Here is a 22,388-nt window from a genome sequence, read left to right on the forward strand (position 1 = left end):
GCCAATTGTGTGCATCTCTTTCCAATTCTGTTCAATGAAGTCACATTAAAAGCAGCTATGATGGGAGTTCCTGTCATGGCTCAGGGGTTAACAAACCCAACTAGGATCCATGAGGATGTGGGTTCAATCCCTGGTCTCACTCAGTGGGTTAATGGAAATTCTATATTATGGAAATTCTGTATAATGCAATATCATGACAGAACAGTCTTCTAAAGTGGTAAAGCCAAAGTCAAGTAGAGGAAAATGCATTTAGCAACCATTTGTGATTTTTAAAATGAAATCACAGAGTTCCCTTGTGATGCAGCTGGTTAAGGACCCAGGTCACTGTGGCATGGGTTCGATCACTGGCCAGGGAACTTTCATATGCCGCAGGTGTGGCCAAAAATAAATAAATAATAAGATATCTGTGTGTGATAGAATATCTCTGGAAAGATATGTAAGAAGAATGAGAAGAATGACTGCTTCTGAGTAAGAAACTGAATATTGGCCTTTTGTCCAATGTTTTTCTTACCCAAATTCCTATATTCCTGAGTTTTTTATTTTTTTAAGTTCTTTTTTTTTTTTTTTTTTTTTTTGTCTTTTTGCTATTTCTTGGGCCGCTCCCACAGCATATGGAGGTTCCCAGGCTAGGGGTCGAATCGGAGCTGTAGCCACCGGCCTACGCCAGAGCCACAGCAACGCAGGATCCGAGCCACGTCTGCAACCTACACCGCAAACAGCTCAGGGCAACGCCGGACCCTTAACCCACTGAGCAAGGCCAGGGACCGAACCCGCAACCTCATGGTTCCTAGTCGGATTCGTTAACCACTGCGCCACGAAGGGAACTCCTATTTTTTTAAGTTCTTTTTTTATTACTCAAATGAATTTTATTACATTTACAGTTGTACGATGATCATCACAACCCAATTTTTTAGCATTTCCATCCCAAACTCCCAGCGTACCCCCCACCCCCCAACCGCATCCCCCCATTCCCCAACCTGTCTCATTTGGAAACCCTAAGTTTTTTCAAAGTCTGTGAATCAGTATCTGTTCTGCAAAGAAGTTCATTGTGTCCTTTTCTTAGATTCCACGTGTAAGTGATAGCATATGATGTTGGTGTCTCACTGACTAACTTCACTTAGCATGTTAATTTCTAGGTCCATCCATGTTGCTGCAAACACTGTTATTTCTTTCCTTTTAATGGCTGAGTAATACCCATTTTAAAATTTGAACTGCCCAGGAGTTCCTGCTGTGGCGCAGCAGGCTAAAATCTGGCATTGTCTCTGTGGCAGCATGGCTTCAATTCCCCAGCCCAGCACAGAGGGTTAACAATCTGGCACTGCCACAGCTGTGGAATAGGTTGTTGCAGCTGTGGCTCAGATTCGATCCCTGGCCTGGAAACTTCCATATGCTGTGGGCGCAGCCATTAAATAAACAAATGTTAAAATTAATTTAATTAAAAAATTAGAATTACCAAAAAAGTCTCATGAAAGGACTTTTTTTTTAAGTATGAGGTAAAGTACTGAGAATAGCTAACCTCAACTGATAAATGGTATTTGTTTCCTGAGGTTTTCTTACTCTTGAATTTCCTCCACAATCTCAACATTTTTCAAGTTTCTTTTGTTCTTCTTGAAAAAAAATGTTCTTTTCAAATTTATGTACGTAATAAAAACCAAATTGATTTTAGTTTGGGGTATATTTTGAAATTTATTGACTAGAGGCTAACTTATGGATCAGTAAATTTTAATTATCCCAAAATAAGTCAATCGTTGCTTGCTATTTATCAGAATGAGCTTGCTTTTATTAAACTTTTGAAATGAAAATATATCTATTATCTATTCTCAGAGAGAACAAAAAGTTCTTTTTATATAACCACCTGTAGTGTTGGTGATACAGACCTCCGCTTTAGGTTTTTCGGGGTTTGCAAGTACTATCTTATGTGGTCTATTTTAGAAGAAAGAACTAGTTCGATGTATGCTAAAGTTTGTATATTGCCATTAACATTGAGGGACTAAAAGCAATTTTCCATGCAGTCTCGATGTCGCTGTAATAATGTAAACCCTCTGATATGACACTCTGCACAGGCATCTATCTGTACCCACTTGGACATATGGTTGTTTTACTTAGTCATAGTACATATGTAAACAGGAGTCAAAAATATGTATTACATTTAGAACAAATAAACAACAAGGTCCTACTGTATAGCACAGGGAACTGTATCCCATCTCCCGGGATAGACCATGATGGAAAAGAATATTAAAAAGAACATATAATATATACATTGTATATATAACAAATAGCAGATATGTATATGAATACATACGTGTATAACTGAGTCACTTTGCTGTACAGCAGAAATGGGCACAACATTGTAAACCAACTATAACTTTATAAAAAAATTCTTAAATATCACCTCAGCATTACCCTATGCAACAATTTAAAAAGATATAGAAATCTTATCAAAATCATGTGACTGTATAGCCTTAGCGTCCAAGACATAAAAACCATGTTTTAGATTGTCCACAGTACCCTTGATAAGTTTACTTAATAATTCTCACAGGCTCAAAGAAAAACATCAAAGCATCTTATCAAAAATTCTGGTCTACTTCAATTCTCGGAGTAAAATCTGAATTCTGCTGGATCATCAATATTCTTATCACTGTCTAATTTTCACTCATTTATTTATAATGAATGGTTAAGCGAGTTGAATGAATGGACTGGTTCATTAATTAATGAGCTATTTAGCTTTTATGTCTCCAAGGAATTTTGTTATTTTTAAGTTAAAATGTGTAATTTTGCTTCTTTGTTTTCATCTGCAGCTGGAGTGCCAAACTGTATCTTACACCAAGTAACATTGTTCTCCTCACGGCCATAGCTCTCATTGGTGTCTGTGTCTTCATCTTGGCAATAATTGGGATTTTACATTGGCAGGAAAAGGTTTGTTCACTTAAATGAAATATTACCTTTGGTTAATTTATAATAGTAATATATTGCTCTTTAAAAACACTATATTTTAGGAGTTCCCCTTGCGACTCAGCAGCTAGCAAAGCTGACTAGCATCCAGGAGGATGCAGGTTTGATCCCTGGCCTCGCTCAGTGGGTTAAGGATCTGGCATTGCTGTGAGCTGTGGTGTAGGCTGGCGGCTACAGCTCCAATTAGACCCCTAGCCTGGGAACTTCCATATGCCACAGGTGCAGCCCTAAAAAGTCAAAAAAAATAAAAAATAAAAATAAGTAAATAAAAACACTCTATTTTAAACTTTTTCACATGACAAAGATTTTCTGATTTTTCAAGTTCTGTCCATAATGACAGCTTATGGATAATAATTTCTTTTATATCAAGTCTCTTAGCAATTCCTACAAAGCATAGAAGACCAGGAGTTCCCTGGTGGCCTACTGAGTTAAGGACCCAGTGTTGTCACTGCTGTGGCTTGGTTCACTACCATGGCACAGGTTTGATCCCTGGCCTGGGAAATTTGCATACCATGGGTGCTGCCAAAAGAAGAAAATCATAGAAGAATATGTATTTTAAAACTTTGATGCTGTGCAATAGTAATAAAGTGAACACCTCAAAATCACCAGGTGTATCGAAAAGCATAATTAGAAATAATTAAGAAATGGCCTGAAAAATAATCATTTTTTAAATAAGCCTGTGTCCATTATTAACTGATGGAGCCGTGGACATGTTTTACTGAGAATAACAGCTATCTCTCCATAAAAATTCCGAGCAGAGAGAGGCTAAGTAGTTTTCTCAGAGTTTAGGTGGGAAGTCACAACCAAGGTGATCAACATCTTTTTCCATCTATCAAGTATTCATTGTCCTAAACTAAGCTTATTTCTGCTCTTTAGTATCACACCCGAAGTAATAATTAAAAACAAAACTCAAAAATGTAATTTTTATATGTTTATATGAGGAAAAGAAGGCTATCACATAAATTTATTAGCAGTTTAGATATAAGTTGAAAAAGCTAATTTCTACTTGTATATGAATATATATTTAGTACATAACTAGCTGGTTCTAATAATGTTCTTTAAAAAGGGCTTCTCTGTGTCACAAAAGCATTTTACTTTTTTGCACCTATTCTCTTTGGATTGTCATGCTCATGATAATCATTTTTGTTAACTAAAATTACTATCTGTTTTATGTTAGCTGTTTTAATTTATGAACAAGAGAACATGTTAATTGTTCTGATAAAGTTTCATAAGATTGTCTCTCTCAAAAAAAAAAAAAAATCACTCCTGGGGTTCCCATGGTGGCACAGTGGGTTAAGAATCTGAATGCAGTGACTTGGGTTGCTGCAGAGGTGCAGGTTCAATTCCTGGCCGGGTGCAGTGGGTTAAAGGATCTGGCATTGCTGAGTCAAAGCTGTGGCTCAGACTCAGTCCCTGGCCTTGGAACTTCCATATGACATGGGTGTGACCATTAAAAAAAAAAAAAAAAACCTCCTTTCATATAAAAAACAACATAAAATTATATATTCATTTACCTCTAAGATTGCAACTTAAGAGGTAAGATCTAAGGTGACCCTAGGCACTTCTGTCTAGAAATGTCAGAACATAGTCTGCAGTATGACGTAGCTCTAGACCTATGAAGGAAAGGAAGTTAGCATTATTAATTTCACAGGAGATCTGATTAGAGTATAAACATTACAGGAACAATGATGCCGTGACTAAAAACTGGAGTTTTATATACAAATATGGATCGAAATCCCTATTCATGTACTGCCTGCCCTGGGGTCCTGTGGTTCTCTTACCTCTCTGGCCACTTGCACCTCTGCTGGCTGCTCTTCTGTCACAGCGTCCACCCCAGACCCTCTTCTTTACACTCCGTCCCTGCCAGTTGCATCTACAACCATGGCGTGAGCTATAACCTCAAATGTGCCCAGCCCTCATCTCTCTCTAAAGGTCTCTCCCCACTTCCACCTGTCACCAGGACACCTCTACCTAGATCACTTACAGGCACCCTAAAAGCAGTTTCCTAAAGCCGCCTCTCTCATCCTTCTTGATCACCACAGGATTTAATCGGTTGCCCTCCCGATTGTGCCACCATACAACCTCTGCAGCCGACTCCACTTCTGAGTTCCTTACACCAGTGCTTTAATTTAGCTCTGCCCCCTGTTATATCCTGTCTTGTCCTCCCAAATTCCCTTGCTGCCTGATTAATCAAGTTTAGTCTTAATCATGTGCCCTGTGTCCAGAAACCTCTGTGACCACCCTCTGCCTAAAATGTGTAAATCCCTTGGCCTAGCCTTCACAGTACTTCCAGGCGACGCCACCATACACCTTCCTCTTATCAGCCTTCCTCTTATCAGCTGCTTTCACATATTCCGACGCTCCTGACAGACTTCCCAGGGGCAGTCCTGTTCTTCCCCCACCTGTAGTCCGTGTCCCTTCTCTTCATTTCCATAAACACTGCCTTTTCAAAGCTTTCCCCTTCTTCACGCCAACCTAAGAGTAATATTTCTCTCAGAATACTGGTAACACTTTTCACTTTTCATCCTGAAAAAAGTTATTTAGTATATTTTGCTTGTTTCTTTCCAGGAATAGTTGATTCCATCCTTTAAAAATCTAATGTTTATTCCTTTCTTTAATAAGTTCCTTGAGAACGAGATACACAAGGGAGGGATTTTTTTCTAATCGCTCAAAATTCCAAGCACAGTACTTTGCTGGGAGCAGAGGGTGAGTAAATAGATGTGAAATCAATAGATTAACCAAAATAATTAATGTACTCTAATTAGTTTAGATTCAGCAGTATTAAGAATGGGAAAAATGGGAGTTCCCACTGTGGCACAGTGGGTTAATGGTCCAGGGTTGTCTCTGCAGCAGCTCAGGTCACTACTGAAGTGCTGGATTTGATCCCCAGCCTGGCACAGTGGGTTAAGGATCCAGCATTGCCACAGCTGTGGCATAGGTCACAGCTGCAGCTTGGAGCCGACCCCTGGCCCAGGAGCTTTCATATGCCGTAGATGCAACCCAAAGTAAATAAATAAGAATAGAAAAAATGTAATAGTTGATTCCATCCTTTAAAAATCTAATGTTTATTCCTACATTCAAATAAATAATAATGAACTAAGCACTTAAAGAAGATTTCTTGTTGCTTTTTTTATTTTATTTTTTTATTTATTTATTTTTTTTTTTTGTCTTTTTGTCTTTTTGTTGTTGTTGTTGTTGCTATTTCTTGGGCCGCTCCCGCGGCATATGGAGGTTCCCAGGCTAGGGGTCTAAGCAGAGCTGTAGCCCCCGGCCTACGCCAGAGCCACAGCAACGCGGGATCCGAGCCGCGTCTGCAACCTACACCACAGCTCACGGCAACGCCGGATCGTTAACCCACTGAGCAAGGGCAGGGACCGAACCCGCAACCTCATGGTTCCTAGTCGGATTCGTTAACCACTGCGCCACGACGGGAACTCCCTTGTTGCTTTTTTTTAAATTCAACTTAGTGGAACATTAATTATAAAATAGCTCCTGTAAAAAGATTTCATAAGATTATTGTATAATAAAATCACACCTTTTACCTACTAATTGCTAAGGGCTTTTATCTTTTTAATTAACCACTTCATATTTCAGAAAATCTTTACCATTTCCCTATCATTTATAAACTAGTCTAAAATTCTTTTTCAGAAAGCAGATGATAGAGAAAAACGACAAGAAGCCCATCGGTTTCATTTTGATGCTATGTGACTTGCCTTTAATATTACATAATGGAACAGCTATTCACTTGATTAATGGAAATACTAAGCCTGCTTATAGAAGAAAATAGGAGATTTTGAATATTATTTATAAATGATGCATCCCTTGGTAATTATTGGAAAGTATTCAAATAAATATGGTATGAATGTGTTATAAGGTCTTTTTTTAAAGCATTTTGTATACAGTAATTTGGGTTCTTTTTTCAATGGTACTGTACATTTTTGCTCCTTTGTGGAATGTGTTGCATGTACTCAAGTGTTTATGTATTTATAATCTTATTAGAATAATGATGGTAAAAGACATATGTAAATAAAAATATTTAAATGAGCAGGGGGTTTTGTGATCCATTTGAATTGGTCTTGCTTCTTATTCTAATGATGCAGATTATACTTCTGTGACTGTATCATGGATAAAGTTATTAACCATTCACCGTCATTATAGCAGATGAGAAGTCTCTCACTAGGGGCATTCAGTATAGGGGTTGGCTACCCTGGCTTTGGAATGGCAGTCAGACCGGTCTTAAAACTCCTGGTTGCACCACTTAGAAGCTATTTGAACTTGCTAATTGCTTAGGCCTCACTTTTGTTGTTTAGAAACAAAGCTTATACTACTACTCATTCGAATTATCGAATACATCAAATGGGATGATGTATACAAAGTACTGAGCTTGCTGCCTAGGACAGAGGACGTTTTCAGTAAGCGGTAGTTGTTTGTTATTACTATTTTTAGATAATTTTTTACAGACTTCTCCAACTAATTATCAAAATATATAGACTTGATAGGGTTTTATTTTCAGGCATGTGGAACTCATAGTCTGGAAAAACAAAATTCTTGGTGGTTGACACCCTATATAAAGATTTACTACTTGCTTATATTAACTGAAAACTAGATCGTAATACCCTCCAAGAAATAATGTGCCCTAATAATTTTCATTTGAACACTGATCCTTATCATGTAGTACAGAAGAGCATTTGATTTTTTGCAAGGAAACTACTGTAGATAGCATCTGGGAATGCAAATCTTCCGTAACATATTTTCAAAAGCCTGTAAAGGTCTATAATTTACATTCAGACTTCAATGCAAATTTTTGTGAACTTCACCTTGCCAAAAAGTTGTATCTAAGATGGGGGGGGGGGAGTATGTATCAGTGCTAATGATTTTCTAATATGCATGTGGACATGTGATGGCTATAAAACACAAGATCTTATCTGAAAACAACTAATTTTGTTCTTCGTGTTATATTTTTTCTTTATAGTTCACTGGGAGTGGCATGTGTATAAATGGTATACTTTGTGTATGTAAGCATGTTAATATATCTTCTTAATAAATATTCTGTATTGAAACAAAGTATTTTTGTGAGTGTATCAATAATTACTTTGGAGCATGATAAGTCTTATGAGATCTAAATCACATATCTGGACAGAGGTAAAGTGACTTGTCTTATCAGGGCAAGATAGGTGTCTCCTGACACAGTTCTCAGTTAAATTCACTAAATATTTATCAACCTACAACACTGTACCTAAACACAGTTAGGTTTAGTATCTTTCAACTGACAGAGCATGAGTTTTAAAACTCTCTTGTGGTCAGGGTCTACAAGGAGTAGTGTTATAGGCAAATAAAATGTTAATGATAATTAAAAATACAACCGGTGACTTTATACTATATTTCTTTATCTTGATACTAAGCTTCAAAGCAACCTCAATATCACTCATTAAGGAGCAGCAGGTGAAAAATGTCACAGCATTGAAAATCAAATACACGGAGTTCCCATCGTGGCTCAGCAGAAAGAAATCTGACTAGCATCCATGAGGACATGGGTTTGATCCCCGGCCTCGCTCAGTGGGTTAAGGATCCGGCGTTGCCGTGAGCTGTGATATAGGTCACAGACTCGGCTCAGATCCCACGTTGCTGTGGCTGTGGTGTGGGCCAGAGGCTACAGCTCCAATTGGACCGCTAGCCTGGGAACCTCCATATGCCATGGGTGCAGCCCAAAAAAGATTTAAAAAAAAAAAAAAATCACATACTGTTGACCCTTGAACAAAATGCATTTGAACTGCACTTATAAGTGTGTGTTTTCAATTAGTATGTACACAGTTGAATCCACAGGTGTAGAATCTCAAATACAGAGAGACCCAGCAGTAAAGTTATACTCTATTTTCAACTGTGCAGAAGGCCGGCACCCCTAACCCCCCATGTTGTTCAAGGACAGTACAAAGACACTTATATTAACTTTGAATAAAAGAGTGGAAAGAATATAAGACTTTGAGGTCAAACTAGTCAGGATTCAGAGCCCCACTCTCATTTTGTGACTTTTAAGTCAGTTACTTTACCTTTTTGAGCTCTGGTTTCTTCTTCTGTAAAACAAGGATAGTGAGTGATACCAACCCTGAAAGACTATTTTGAGTCATAAATGGTAATATGTTCATAGAGGGTACCTATACCTTCCATAAGCTGGTTCTTTTCTTTCCTCCCATTTCCCATTACAGTGACAAACAATAACAGCATATTTTGACCCTCTTCCATTGATCTTTACTTCTATAATCCTCCTCTCCTGGGAACTAAAACTAATTAAGACTTATAAACCATTTTGAAGATACAAATTACAGTACACAACTATAATAGAAAAAATAAAAATCCTTAAAAAAAAAATTGCCATACAGGCATACCTTGTTTTACTGTGCTTCACTTTACTGTGTTTCCCAAATTTTGCATTTTTTACAGATTGAATGTTTGCAGCAACCCTGCATCGAGTTAGGTATGGTGGTGCCATTTTTCCAACAGCATTTGCTTATTTTGTGTCTCTGTGTCATATTTTGGTAATGCTTCTAGTATTTCAAATGTTTTAAAGAGTATTATATTTGTTATAGTTATATGCGGTTTTTTTGTTTTTTTTTTTTTCTTTTTAGGACAGCACCCTTGGCATACAGAAGTTCCCAGGCTAGGGGTCAAATTGGAGGTGCCGACCTATGTCACAGCTCATGCTGACGGCAACACCAGATCCTTAACCCAATGAGCAAGGCCAGGGAGCGAACCCATATCCTCATGGATACTAGTCAGCAACTCCTGTGACCAATGATTTTTGATGTTACTATTGTAATTATTTTTTTGTTTTGTATTTTTTAAGGTATGTACGTTGCCTTAAAAAGACAATGTTATTGCATAGTGCTATATGGATGAGACTACAATATAATTTTTTTATATTTATAACTACAATATAATTTTTGTGGGAAACCAAAACATTTTGTAAGACTTGCTTTACCATGATATTCAATGTATTGCCTTGTACACTTGTAAATACAATAAATACATTGTTGCTAACACATCATTACATGGACTAGCTCTTTCTATTTCTCCACATACCAGCCAAAAAATTACGTATTTTCAGAAACTCAATTCTCAAAATAGTTTCTCCTAGAAGGCCTCAGATTAAAGGTGACAACTTTTAAACATTATTTCTATACCCTCCCACTCTTGATAAGGAAAGACAGGGATGTATTACCGGTAGATATAGCTAGAGATTCACCCTCAGATTAAGTACCTCTGCAAATCTATGAAGTGCATCTCTACCAAGAGCAGTGGTTACTAAACTATCAAAAGTAAAATGACTTGGCATCATAGATACAACCTTTTCAAGCAGAGAAATCCTATAGCAAAATGTTTCAAGATAGAGGAGAGATAAGATTACTAAGATTAAGTAATCTTATAAAAACTAAGAAATGTTAGTAATTTGTTACTAAAAATAAGATTGCCTAGATTCCATGTTTTTAAAAAATCATTTTTAGAAGACCTCTAAGAATAAAGGTGAGGAAATACTAATCTTTACGAATAGCTAGAACTACTCCAAAAATAAACTCAAAAACTTGAATTGTTTCCAAGAGACCCTGATGGTATGCTAAGGAGTATGCTAGGCTACTTAAGGGTTAGCTCTTCGGTATAAAGGTGAATTAAAGTTAACAAGCCCTGTGGTGACTTGCACGCTAGCTTTAAATCACCTGGCCAGTTATTTTAAAGACTAATAAAATAGATAATAAATTAGGACGTGCTCTTGATCAACAACTGTATAGAAGAAAGGAAGGAAGAAAGGTTGGGCAGAGGCCAAAACTGAGCTGTGATGCATTCTCAGGGGAACGCCTCACAGAACCCTAAGGTGAGTTTCGAGATAGGATGGCCTATCTCCTAATCTGTCCTAAGTTAGGGGAGGAAGGGCCTTTTACACCCACATTCATCAGTTATTGCCTATAGGCTGCCCTGAGAGCCTCTCTATCAAGAAAAACACAACAGGTACAAATAACCAATATCAGAAATGAGAAAGGAGATATAACTATAGATACTATATATATTAAAACAAAAATAGGAAGATAAGTACAATTTTATACAAAGATTTTGAAAGTCTACAAAAATATTCCTATGAAAACATTAATAAAACAGTTTCAAACAAAACCAACCTAAATCTCTGGTAGATGCTGGAATGTCCAGATTCTCCCTCAAGAATAAAAGTTTTATTATCCTAATTTCTGGAAGAGCCTCGAGAGTTGACTGTCAGCCCTCTTTGGGGACCGCCTTAGCTGAAGAGCAGACTCAACCAGGATCACTCCACTCTTCCCAACACAAAAATCCTAAGTGTGTATAAACTGAAAACATAAGGCAAAACAGACCTGTGAGGAGAAAGAGATGCACTAAGATTTAGGTTGGAAATGTCAACACTTTTCTACAGTGATTGATAGATAAAGGAGGCAGAAAATCAGAAATCTTAGAGATGAACTGAAAAGCATAACCGATCCACTTAACCTTGTGGACTTATAAAACACTTCAACCAACAACAGCAAAACAGAGTCATCCTAAGTATACGTGGAACATTCACTAAGTCAGACCTTTTTCTGAGCTATTAACAAACCTCACCAAACTTAAAAGAATAGAAATCATACAAAGATCCTCAGACTAAGACTGAACTAAACTAGAGAGATACCTGGAAAGTACCCAGATATTTGGAAATTAATACACTTTAAAATAACCATGGTGTTGGCCATCATTAATAGGTCTAAAATAACAAGTGTTAGAGAGGGTGTGGACTATTGGTGGGAATGTAAATTGGTACGACCACTGTGTAAAATAGTATGGAGTTTCCTCAGAAAACTAAATCTAGAACTACCATATGATCCAGCAATACCATTCCTAGGCATATATCTGGACAAAACTTTCATTCAAAAAGACACATGCACCCCTATATTCATAGCAGCATTATTCACAATAGCCAAGACATGGAAGCAACCTAAATGGCTTTCAACTGATGAATGAAGTCATTGTGGCTCAGTGGAAACAAATCTGACTAGGAACCGTTAGGTTTCGGGTTCAATCCTTGGCCTCCTCGCTCAGTGGGTTAAGGATCTGGCATTGCTGTGAGCTGTGGTGTAGGTTGCAAACATGGCTTAGATCCTGCATGGCTGTGGCTGTGGCATAGGCTGGCAGTTACAGCTCTGATTCGACCCCTAGGCTGGGAACCTCCATATACTGCAGGTGCAGGCCAAAAAAAAAAAAAAATAACAAAAAAAAAGGAGATGTGGTAGATCTATATAATGGAATATTACTCAGCCATAAGCAAGAATTAAATAATGCCTTTTGCAGCAACATGGATGCAACTAGAGATTCTCATAATAAGTGAAGTAAGTCAGAAAGAGACAAATACTATATGATGTGGAATCAAAAAATATGGCACAAGTGAACCTATCTATAAAATAGAAATAGAGTCACAGATATAGAGGACAGACTTGAGGTTGCCAAGCGGAAAGGGGAAGGGGGGATGAACTGGGAGTTTGGGGTCAGTATATGCAAACTATTACATTTAGAATGGATAAACAATGAGGTAGCATAGGAAACGATATCCAATCTCTTGGGATAGACCATGATGTAAGAAAATATGAGAATGGGACTGTATCTGGGTCATTTTGCTATACAGCAGAAACTGGCACAACACTGTAAATCAACTATACTTTAATACAAAAATAAAATGAAATGGAATAAAATAAAATAACCATGGAGTTATTTGAGAGGAAGTCTCAAGGGAAATCAAACATTTTTAACCGAATAAAAACAAAAACACAACATAACAAAATTTGTAGGAGACAGAGAAAGCTTAAAGGGAAGTGTTTAGGATTAAATACATGTATTAACAAAAAGGATCTAAAATCAGTAAACTAAGCTTCCACATTAATAAACTAGAAAAAAAAGAAGACCAAATTAAACCTAAAGCAACCAGAAGACAGAAGGAAATGATTATAGCAGAAATCAATGAAATAAAAAGGTGTTCTCTGAAAAGATCAGTAATATTGACATGCCTCCAACCAGGAGAAAAAAAAAGAACGGATACAAATAACCAATGTAATGAATGAAAGAGAGGACACTACTGATACCACAGACATTAAAAGCATAATAAAAAATAAATACTAGGAACTATGCCCATGAATTCAATAAATTAGATTAAACAGATCAATTCCTTAAAATACACAAAGTACTAAAATGCGCCCAATCGGAAATCAATAAACCCTATATATTTTTTTAAAGATAAATTTTTATATTAAAAAATCTTCCACAAAAGAAAACTCAATCAAACAGATGGTTTCACTGGCAAAATTTACAAACACCTAAGAAATAATCCTATTTTACACAACATCTCGAAGAAAAAGAGGAGGAAGGAATACTTCACAACTCCTTTTATAAGGTCAAAATTTTTTTTAATTAACTCCAGGGGTTTTTTTTGTTTTGTTTTGTTTTGTTTTGGCTGCACTCGTGGCATGTGGAAGTTTCCAGGCAGGGGATCAAACCCAAGCCAAGCTGCTATAGTGACAATGGCAGATCCTTAACCCACTGTGCCACAAGAGAAATCCTCTAAGGTCAGTATTTCCTTAATGCCAAAATCAGACAAGGACATTACAAGAAAATAAACCTACAAGCCAATATCCCTCATAACACAGATACCAAAATCCTCAACAAAACATATAGCAAGTTACATGCAAAAATATATTAAAAGATAACATATCATTACCAAATGGATTTCATCCCAGAATGCAAGACTAGTACACCATTTGAAGTGGGAAGAAAACAATATAATTTACCATACTTAGTTAAATCAGAAAAAAAAAAAATCATCCTCTCACTGGACACAGAAAGATAATCTGACAAACTATAACATCCACTCCTAATTTAAAAAAAAAAATCTAAGCAAACTATGACTAGGACTTCCTTAGCCTAATAAAGGGCATTAACAAAAAAGATAAATCTACAGCTAATACATACTTAATGATGAAAGACTGAATGCTTTTTCCCTAAGATTAAGTCCAAGGCATTAATAATTTTCAACATAATACCGGAAATCTTAACTAGAGTAGTAAACCAAGAAAAAGAAATAAAAGGCACACAGATTGAAAAGAAATAAAATTGTCCTATTAGTAGATGACAGAATAGTCTAAAAAAATCTTTACATACACACAAAACCTCCTAGAACTAAGTGAATTCAGCAAGTTCAGCAGGATACAAGGTCAACACACACAAAAAAATCAATCATATTCCTATTTAAATGCAATGAGCAACTGGAAACTGAAATTTTTTAAAATACCATTTAAGATGGATCCAAAAAATGAAATTCTTATGCATAAACATAACAAAGCATGCATAGGATCTATATGCTGAAAACTATAAAATAATGATGAAAAAACAAGGACGACACAATGTTCATGGATTGGAAGATCCAACCTAGTAAAGATGTCAACACTCCCCAAAGTGATCTGTAGATTAAATAACATCCCTATGAAAATCCCAGCAGAATTTTTTTGTGAATATAGACAAGATTATTGTAAAATTTTTCTGAAAGAGAAAAGAACTAGGATAGGCTAAAATAATTTTGAAAAAGGCAAAGTTGAAGGTCAAACTACCTGAGTGCGGAACTTATTATAAAGCTATAATAATCAGAATAGTGTGGTACTGGCTAAAAGACAGACACATAGATCAATGGAGAAAAACAGAAAGTTCAGAGATAAGCCCACACAAATTTGATCTTCGACAGAAGCGTAAAAGTGTAAAAGTGATTCAGTGGAAGATGGTCTTTGAAATAAATAATGTTAAAACAATTGGTCATCCCTATGCAAAGAAAATTTTAAAAAGAACCTTGACCTAAACCTCACATTTCATACAATAACTGGCTCAAAATGGATCATAACCTTAAACGTAAAACATAAAACTATCATTTTTTTAGAAGAAAACACACGAGAATATCTTCATGAACTGGGATAAGGCAACGAGTTCTTAGAAATAATACCAAAAGTGTGATCCATAAAAGAAAAACATTGACAAATCTGACTCCACCTTAATTTAAAAGCATTTTCTTTGCCAAAAATAATTTTAAGAGAATGAATAGGCCAGCTACACATGCAAAGAAAATATCTGGAAATCACATACTCAACAATGGACTTAAATCCAAAATGTATAAAAGAACCCTCAAAACTCAACAAGACATAAACAAATGACACAATTTAAAAGTGAGCAAGGAGTTTGGACTGTCACACAACAGGATTAGTGGTGCCTCTGGAGCCCTGGGTTGCAGGTTTGATCCCTGGCCTGGCACAGTGGATTAAAGGATCTGGTGTGGCCCCATCCACAGCATAGGTTGCAACTGCAGCTCAGATCTGATCTATGGCCACGGAAGTCCATATGCGGTGAGGCAGCCAAAAAAGAAAAAAATAAAATAATTAAAATGAGGGAGTTCCCGTCGTGGCGCAGTGGTTAACGAATCCGACTAGGAACCATGAGGTTGCGGGTTCGGTCCCTGCCCTTGCTCAGTGGGTTAACGATCCGGCGTTGCCGTGAGCTGTGGTGTAGGTTGCAGATGCGGCTCGGATCCCGCGTTGCTGTGGCTCTGGCATAGGCTGGTGGCTACAGCTCCGATTCAACCCCTAGCCTGGGAACCTCCATATGCCCCGGGAGCGGCCCAAGAAATAGCAACAACAACAACAACAACAAAAGACAAAAGACAAAAAAAAAAAAAAAATGAGCAAGAACTTGGACACCTCACCAAAGATATACGAATGGTAACCAAGCTCATGAAAAAATACTCAGCATTACTAGCCATTAGGGAAATGAATATTAAAACCATTGAAAGATACCACTACACACCTATTACTGCATCAATAAACTTGCATTTGATTCAGTTTTAGAAAACAGGTTTAAACACAATGTAAACAGGCTTTCTTTCAAAATGGGATTTTGGCTTTATCTTCTTCAATATCATTAGTACAGGGATAATTTTTGGTTCATGAGTTTATGGACTGAATTACATCCTTGAAAAATTCATATGGTGAAGCTCTAACCTACAATGTGACTGTACTGGAGAGAGGGCCTTTAAGGATGTAATTAAGGTTATAAGAGTCCCCTGGTGGCCCAGCTGGTTAAGGATCTGGCATCACTGTAGTGGCTCAGGTTGCGGCTATGGTGCGGTTCAACCTCTGGCCTGAGACCTTTCACATGCCTTGGGCAAAGCCAAAAAAAAAAAAAAAAAAAAAGTAGGACCTTAATGCGATCTGAATGGTGTCCCTATAAGAAGAGGAAGCGACATGGGGAGTTGTGGCACACAGAGGCCGGCCCATGTGAAGACACAGCAAGAGGTTTGCAATCCGCAGGCCAAGAAGAGAGGTCTCAGTAGAAACCGGTCCTATTGGCACCCTGACCTTGGACTTCCAGCCTCCAGAACTGTGAGAAAATAAATTTCTATTGTTTAAGCCATCCAGTCTGTGGCATTTTGTTATGAGAACTCAAGCCAAATAATTCAATGAACCAAAAAATCAAAAATTTCCCTCTTTTCCTTCCCTAAAAGAACCCCTCTTGCTGTACAGCAGGAAAAATAAAATAAAATAAAATAAAAACCCCTCTACATTTGTATAGCAACATCCAATCTTCATGCACTGAGCTCCTGTGTGACTTTTTGGCTAAATTTCACCATCACCGCCATATCTGCACACTCTAAAAAAAGCAGTGTGATACCCCTATTTTTTTTTTTTTACTACAAATAGACTTTCTACATATCAGTCTGGTTATGGGTAAATTCCTACATCTTCCTTAGTTACAGTCTAGCTCTGTATTAGTCTGCTCAGGCTGCCATAACAAAATGTAACAGACTGGTTGGTTTAAGCAACGTTTCTTTTCTCACAGTTCTGGAGGCTGGAAGCCCCAGATTAAGGCTCCAGCCAATTTGGTTTCTGGTGAGAGGACTCTTTTGGCTTCCAGGCTGTTGCCTTCTCACCAGGTCCTGACAGAGCATCTCCTCCATGCTTGGGCTCTTTGCTCTCTCTTACAAGGCACTAATCCTATGGGGGCAGGGTCCCACCCTGATGACTTCATTTAACCTTAGAGGCCCCTTTCCCAGCTCAGGCACACGGGGGGTTAGAATGTCAGTGAATTTTGAGGGAAACATTCAGCCCACAACAATCTCTAAACATAGCAACCTGCCTTTCTAGGCTATCCAATAAAAATGTTATTAGCATCCCCAAACTCCAACAAAAAAGAGAGGCAACAAAAATTTGTTTGGCTATAAATGTAATAAATTCATTGAGTAATAAAAAAAATGTGTTTGGTACATAAACACTGAGATAAAAATGCAGCATTTTAAAAGTAAGTCAATTCTCAGGAGTTCCTGTCATGGTGCAGTGGTAATGAATCCAACAAGTATCCATGAGGATGCAGGTTCACTCCCTGGACTCACGCAGTGGGTCGAGGATCCAGTATTGCCGTGACCTGTGGTGTAGCTCGCAGACGTGGCTCAGACCTGGCGTTGCTGTGGCTGTGGTGTAGGCCACCAGCTATGGCTCTGATTTCACCCCTAGCCTGGGAACTTCATATGCCTCAGGTGCGTCCCTACAAAGCAAAAAATAAATTAATGAATTAATGTAAATTAATAAATAAAAGTAAGTCAATTCTCCACAACATCACTCAAGTGCTACAGGAAACTCGATCAGAAGAAAACTACAGGAATAACCTGTGCAGAGCTGGAGAGGCTAGACCTCTGCCTGGAAGATCAGGCAGGAAGCAAGAAAAGCTGAGCCTTTGATCACCTGGGCCCTGGCAGGTAATCTGGGAACAGACTGGGTGCTACTGGGTGGTCTTCCGGGAAATAATAATTCAAACACATAACTCCCCAGTTGAGAGAGATGCAAACTGCTTTCCTTTTGATTTAGTCAACATATGGCCACACAGTAGTCTCAGCTATGATCTGTGCTTTACCACATTCCTTGGAAAATCTACTACAGACAATTACACTAGTACATCCAAAAGATGGGTGTCTTAAAAGGGAGCCACAAAATGAGCATTCCCAACCCATTCCTTGGGAATCTACTCTTCAGTCAACATACTAGAGGAGAAAAAGACTTTTTAGGTTTCACCAAAATGGCACTACCATTAAGAGCTACTAGGCTAAATGAAACAGTGTTGTACATATACATCAAGAATTACTAATTATGGAGTTCCCGTCTTGGCTCAGTGGTTAACGAACTGAGCCAACCATGAGGTTGGGGGTTCTATCCCTGACTTTGCTCAGTGGGTTAAGCTTCTGGCATTGCCGTGAGCTGTGGTGTAGGTCACAGACGCTTCTCGGATCCTGCATTCCTGTGGCTCTGGTGTAGGCAGGCAGCTACAGCTCCAATTAGACCCCTAGCCTGGGAACCTCCATATGCCATGGGAGCGGCCCAAGAAATGGCAAAAAGACCAAAAAAAAAAAAAAAAAGAATTACTAATTATCTTTCCCCTTTTATTACAGCTTCAACTCAACTGCCAGATTAATCTTTCTGGAACTCCTCTGCTCCACTATTAAAAACTGCCTTTGGCCTCCTGAGTCAAGCACAAACTCCTCCACCTAGCATTCAAGCAAGAACCTCCATAATCAAAGCCCACCATATTCAGCTCTGTCTTCACTACCAGACACAACCCTTGCCCCAAATGTGATGCTCACCCCTGCTCCTTGCTCGACATGTAAGCTCTTCTGCCCTCTCTCCTCTCCACCGGCATCCACAACCTTTTCATTCTTTGCGTGTCACCTCCTTCATGAAGCATTCTCTGATGACATCATACACACATGGATTCTTCCTGCAGTCAACAACTAACTATGCATTGAGAGCCATTACTCCAGAAACTGAGAGGGCTCCTTCTTCCCAATCCTTTTTGTCCATCATTGTCTGTGACTTATATTTATAACACTCTTATTACTGTCTAGACTCCCAATATGTCACTTTATTATATTTGTGGAAAAGGTTCTTAAATGTTCTATTTACAGGTTGGTTCCCGTGTGCAACCTCCTATGTACTTAACTGTAGGTGATTTGTCCCTAGGAAGCCACAGACACACCTTATATACCTTCCACAGCACATGGCAAAGGGCTAAATACCTTGACATTCTTGATATTAAATGTGTTTTCATTTGTAAACTTGTTAATAACTTACTTTCGGAGGGAGAGAAGGAAAGAGAGATATTTTCAGTTGCTGCAATTGCCCTTAAATTGTCCTTTAACTTGTTAGACTAATATTTATGGAATTCCTACTGTATGTCAGATACAGGCATAAATATTCTAGTAGATAGGACCTTAATCAAGGGTGTTTCCCCAGCACCCATCACCATTTTCCACACACAACTGACAGTCCATAAATATGTGTTAAAGGAATATATTAATATGGCCTCCTTGCCCTCAAGCACCTTACAGTTTAATGGGGGGGGGGGTTGAATGAGATACAAACGATGAACAAGTAAACAAGTAGATGGGCAAGGTAATCACTATGGAGAAAATAAAACAGGAGAATCAATAGCACATTCTATGCAGTGGTTTGCAGGTTTGGAGGGGGTTTGTTTGTTTGTTTCGTATTTTGGTCTTTTCTAGGGCCGCATCCGCGGCTCATGGAGGTTCCCAGGCGAGGGGTCTAATTGGAGCTGTAGCCACAGGCCTAGGCCTGAGCGGGATCCGAGCCACGTCTGCGACCTACACCACAACTCACGGCAACGCCAGAGCCTTAACCCACTGAGCAAGGCCAGGGATTAGAACCTGCAACCTCATGGTTCCTAGTCGGATTGTTAACCACTGCGCCAAGATGGGAACTCCAGATTTGGGGGGTTTATTAGCAGAGTCAAGCGATCACATCACCATCGTTTAGGGGTAAGGAGGGCAGCCTCTGGAGGCAGATTTCCTAGGTTCACCACCTCACCTCCCTCACTTGCTGTGTGGCTCTCGACAAATTACTTAACCTTCCTGGCCTCCTTTTTCCCATTCTCTAATAGTACCTATCCCACAGCAGGTGAATCGAGGACTGCAGAGTTGACATGTGAAGTGTTTGCTACTGTGCCTCGCAATCTGGACAGCGGTCGGTCGTATGAGTCATCGTTACCGTCGGTCAGGTCAACTCACCTCGCGCTACAGGCAGGCGAGAACCTCAGCCCCGCTCTGTCCTGAAGCCCCCAGATCCGCATTCCCCCGCCGAGGAGGTAGTGGAGCTGGCCTGAGCCGGGCAGTGTTCTGACCTTGAATTGAGGTCCTAGGAGAGAGGTCGAGAGGTCGGTGCCCCCTTTCCGTCTGCGAAGGCAGACGGAGGCGGGCAGACGGACCTGGGCTGCAGAGCGGAGCTGGGGGCGGATCTCCGCCCCTCCCTCCGGTCAGAGGGCTCGAGGACTCGGACTCATTCACCGGGCAGCGGCCGGGGGCGGGCCGGTCTCACGCTCGGAGCTGGCCTTTCCGGGGCGGACGGACAGCACCGCCGGGACCTCCTCGCCCCGCCCCCAGCCCAACGGTAGCCGGAGGGACGCACCGCCCACCCAGGGTGCGAGGCCGCGGGCGGGCTCGCCAGGCGATTGGCCGGGAGGGGTGCGAGGGGCACACGGGCGGGGCGGGGGGCGGGCACTTGCGCGCAGGCGGCGCGGCCGGCACGCGGCGCTCGAGCTCCCTGCTTAAATGAGCCTGGGCTCCCCGCGCCCGCCACTTCAGCGGGGCCAGCGCCGCGGCTGTGAGCGGAGCGCTCTGCGCCGCTCCGGTCCTTGGCGTCCGCGCGCCTCAGCTCCGGGGTGGTCGATGGGACGGAGCGCCGCGGAGCAGGAGGCGGCGTCCGTCGGGGAGCTGGGGCAGCGCGGGAGCCCGCCGCGGGACTCCGGCATGGCGGGCCGCAGGACCTGAGCCCTGCCCCCGCGGGGAGCAGCCTGGTGGAGGGCGATGGGGACGGAGCGGAGCTGCCGCCGCGCCGGGCCGTGAGCGCCGCGCCTCCGCCACCGCCTCCACCTTCTCGCTGCCGCCTCGGCCCCTCGCGAAGCGCCGGGCCGCTGGGGAACATGGCCCTGGAGCAGCTCTGCTCGGTCCTCAAAGGTAAGCGCCGGGGGCCGCGGACGGCGCCCCCTGCGGGCGAGGCCGGCGTCTTCGCGTCCCTGCCCGGTGCCGGGCGCCCGACGCGCCCCTTTGTCTGGCGCGAGCGGACCGCGGAGCCCACTCCCGCCGGGCTCGACTCGCTCCCCGAGCGCTTCTCTCCAGCCTTCTGCGTGCTTAGCAGGCTGTGGCGGGGGAACCGGGGAGCGCATCGGGACCCGGCGGCCCGGCGGGCCCTCCGAGCTGTGCCTTCGCGCCTCTTCCTCGGAATTCCGCGCATCGCTTTGCAAAGTTGTGGGGTTCCTGAGAGTGGAGCGAAGGCCGATCTTTTTGAGCATTAAGAACAGAAAGTCATTCCGAGCAAACAATAAAAACCCCAGCTGAGGTGTCGAGGAGCAGTTCTCGAAAAGCCCCTCGGTGGCGGCTAGTGGAACGGCCTGCCCGCGGGCCGGGTCCCACCTGCTGCGGCCGCGGAGGCTGCGGCACCACTGCGGGCGCCGATATCGGCCCGGCCAGTTGCCGCTGCTCCGGCTGCGCCCAGGCGCTTCCTGGGACCTCAGGATACCCTGCGCCGGTGCCTGGTTCTTTGTGATTTGTTGTACTGAGAATTAAAACAGTCCGCTTGCCAAACACAAAGCGCTAAGACCTACTAGAGCTGCTTTGCATTTTCCAGGAGGTGTTATTTTAGATTAAAATTTATATATATGGGTAATTAAGACTGATTCAAAGTTGCTTCTGAAAATTGGACTGAGTAAATCCTTTTTTTGGTCCTCGGAGGAAAATACCACCAATAAAGGGCTTCCCTTTTCCCCTGATGGCTTGAAAACTGAATAGCTGTGTATTTGTAATGTTATGAAATATTTCCTTTTTTAAGATATTGGGTAAGGAGTTAAGGTATTGATTATAGTGTCATATATCGCTTTTCATTGTCTCTTGATGTTCGTACAGAGCAAAATCTTGGTGTTTTTTTCCACTCCATATCAACACTTTTTTCAAATTTGTTTTACTGGAAAATTCAGTGTAATTTTGCCTTTAATTTTAATTGCACAAATTATCTACTCTCCAGGTGCTCCTAAATTCATAACTGAGATTTCAGCAGTTTGTTTACCCACTGTATACTTACATGTACAGTTTGTATTAAGGTAACGTAGGACTTTTCTATCTAGTGATTGTTTCCCCGAATTCCCATAAATTCTTGATGATTTCTTTATTATATTAAAATTTAAAACTCTGAAATCCATTTCTGTAGTCTTTGCTATCTGTAACTCCAAATTTATATCTCCGTTCCTTGGAAATTAAGATTTTTGTTTTACTTTTTTTTCAAAATAAATCGTACGCACGGTAGCGGTCT

General features: G+C 40.6%; 2 protein-coding genes across 4 annotated transcripts in view; both read left to right on the plus strand.

Annotated features, from left to right (window-relative positions):
• The window catches only part of ITFG1 (integrin alpha FG-GAP repeat containing 1), a 237,279-nt gene extending 229,260 nt beyond the window's left edge, over window positions 1-8,019 (plus strand). Inside the window, exons 17-18 of the mRNA XM_021094239.1 lie at window positions 2,799-2,916; window positions 6,601-8,019. Of these exons, the coding sequence (XP_020949898.1) occupies window positions 2,799-2,916; window positions 6,601-6,660 (178 nt within the window). The 3' untranslated portion in view covers window positions 6,661-8,019. The remainder of the gene's footprint in view (window positions 1-2,798; window positions 2,917-6,600) is intronic.
• Window positions 20,643-22,388, plus strand: part of NETO2 (neuropilin and tolloid like 2) — a 63,056-nt gene continuing 61,310 nt past the window's right edge. For 2 of the 3 annotated variants that reach the window (XM_021094240.1, XM_005664460.3), the window contains exon 1: window positions 20,644-21,040. In XM_021094240.1, coding sequence (XP_020949899.1) covers window positions 21,007-21,040 — 34 coding nt within the window. In that variant the 5' untranslated portion in view covers window positions 20,644-21,006. Of the gene's footprint in view, window positions 21,041-22,388 lie in introns of all 3 variants that reach the window. The other variant, XM_005664461.3, reaches the window with a different exon arrangement.

This window comes from Sus scrofa, chromosome 6 (assembly GCF_000003025.6).
Source record: "Sus scrofa isolate TJ Tabasco breed Duroc chromosome 6, Sscrofa11.1, whole genome shotgun sequence".
NCBI lineage: Eukaryota > Metazoa > Chordata > Mammalia > Artiodactyla > Suidae > Sus > Sus scrofa.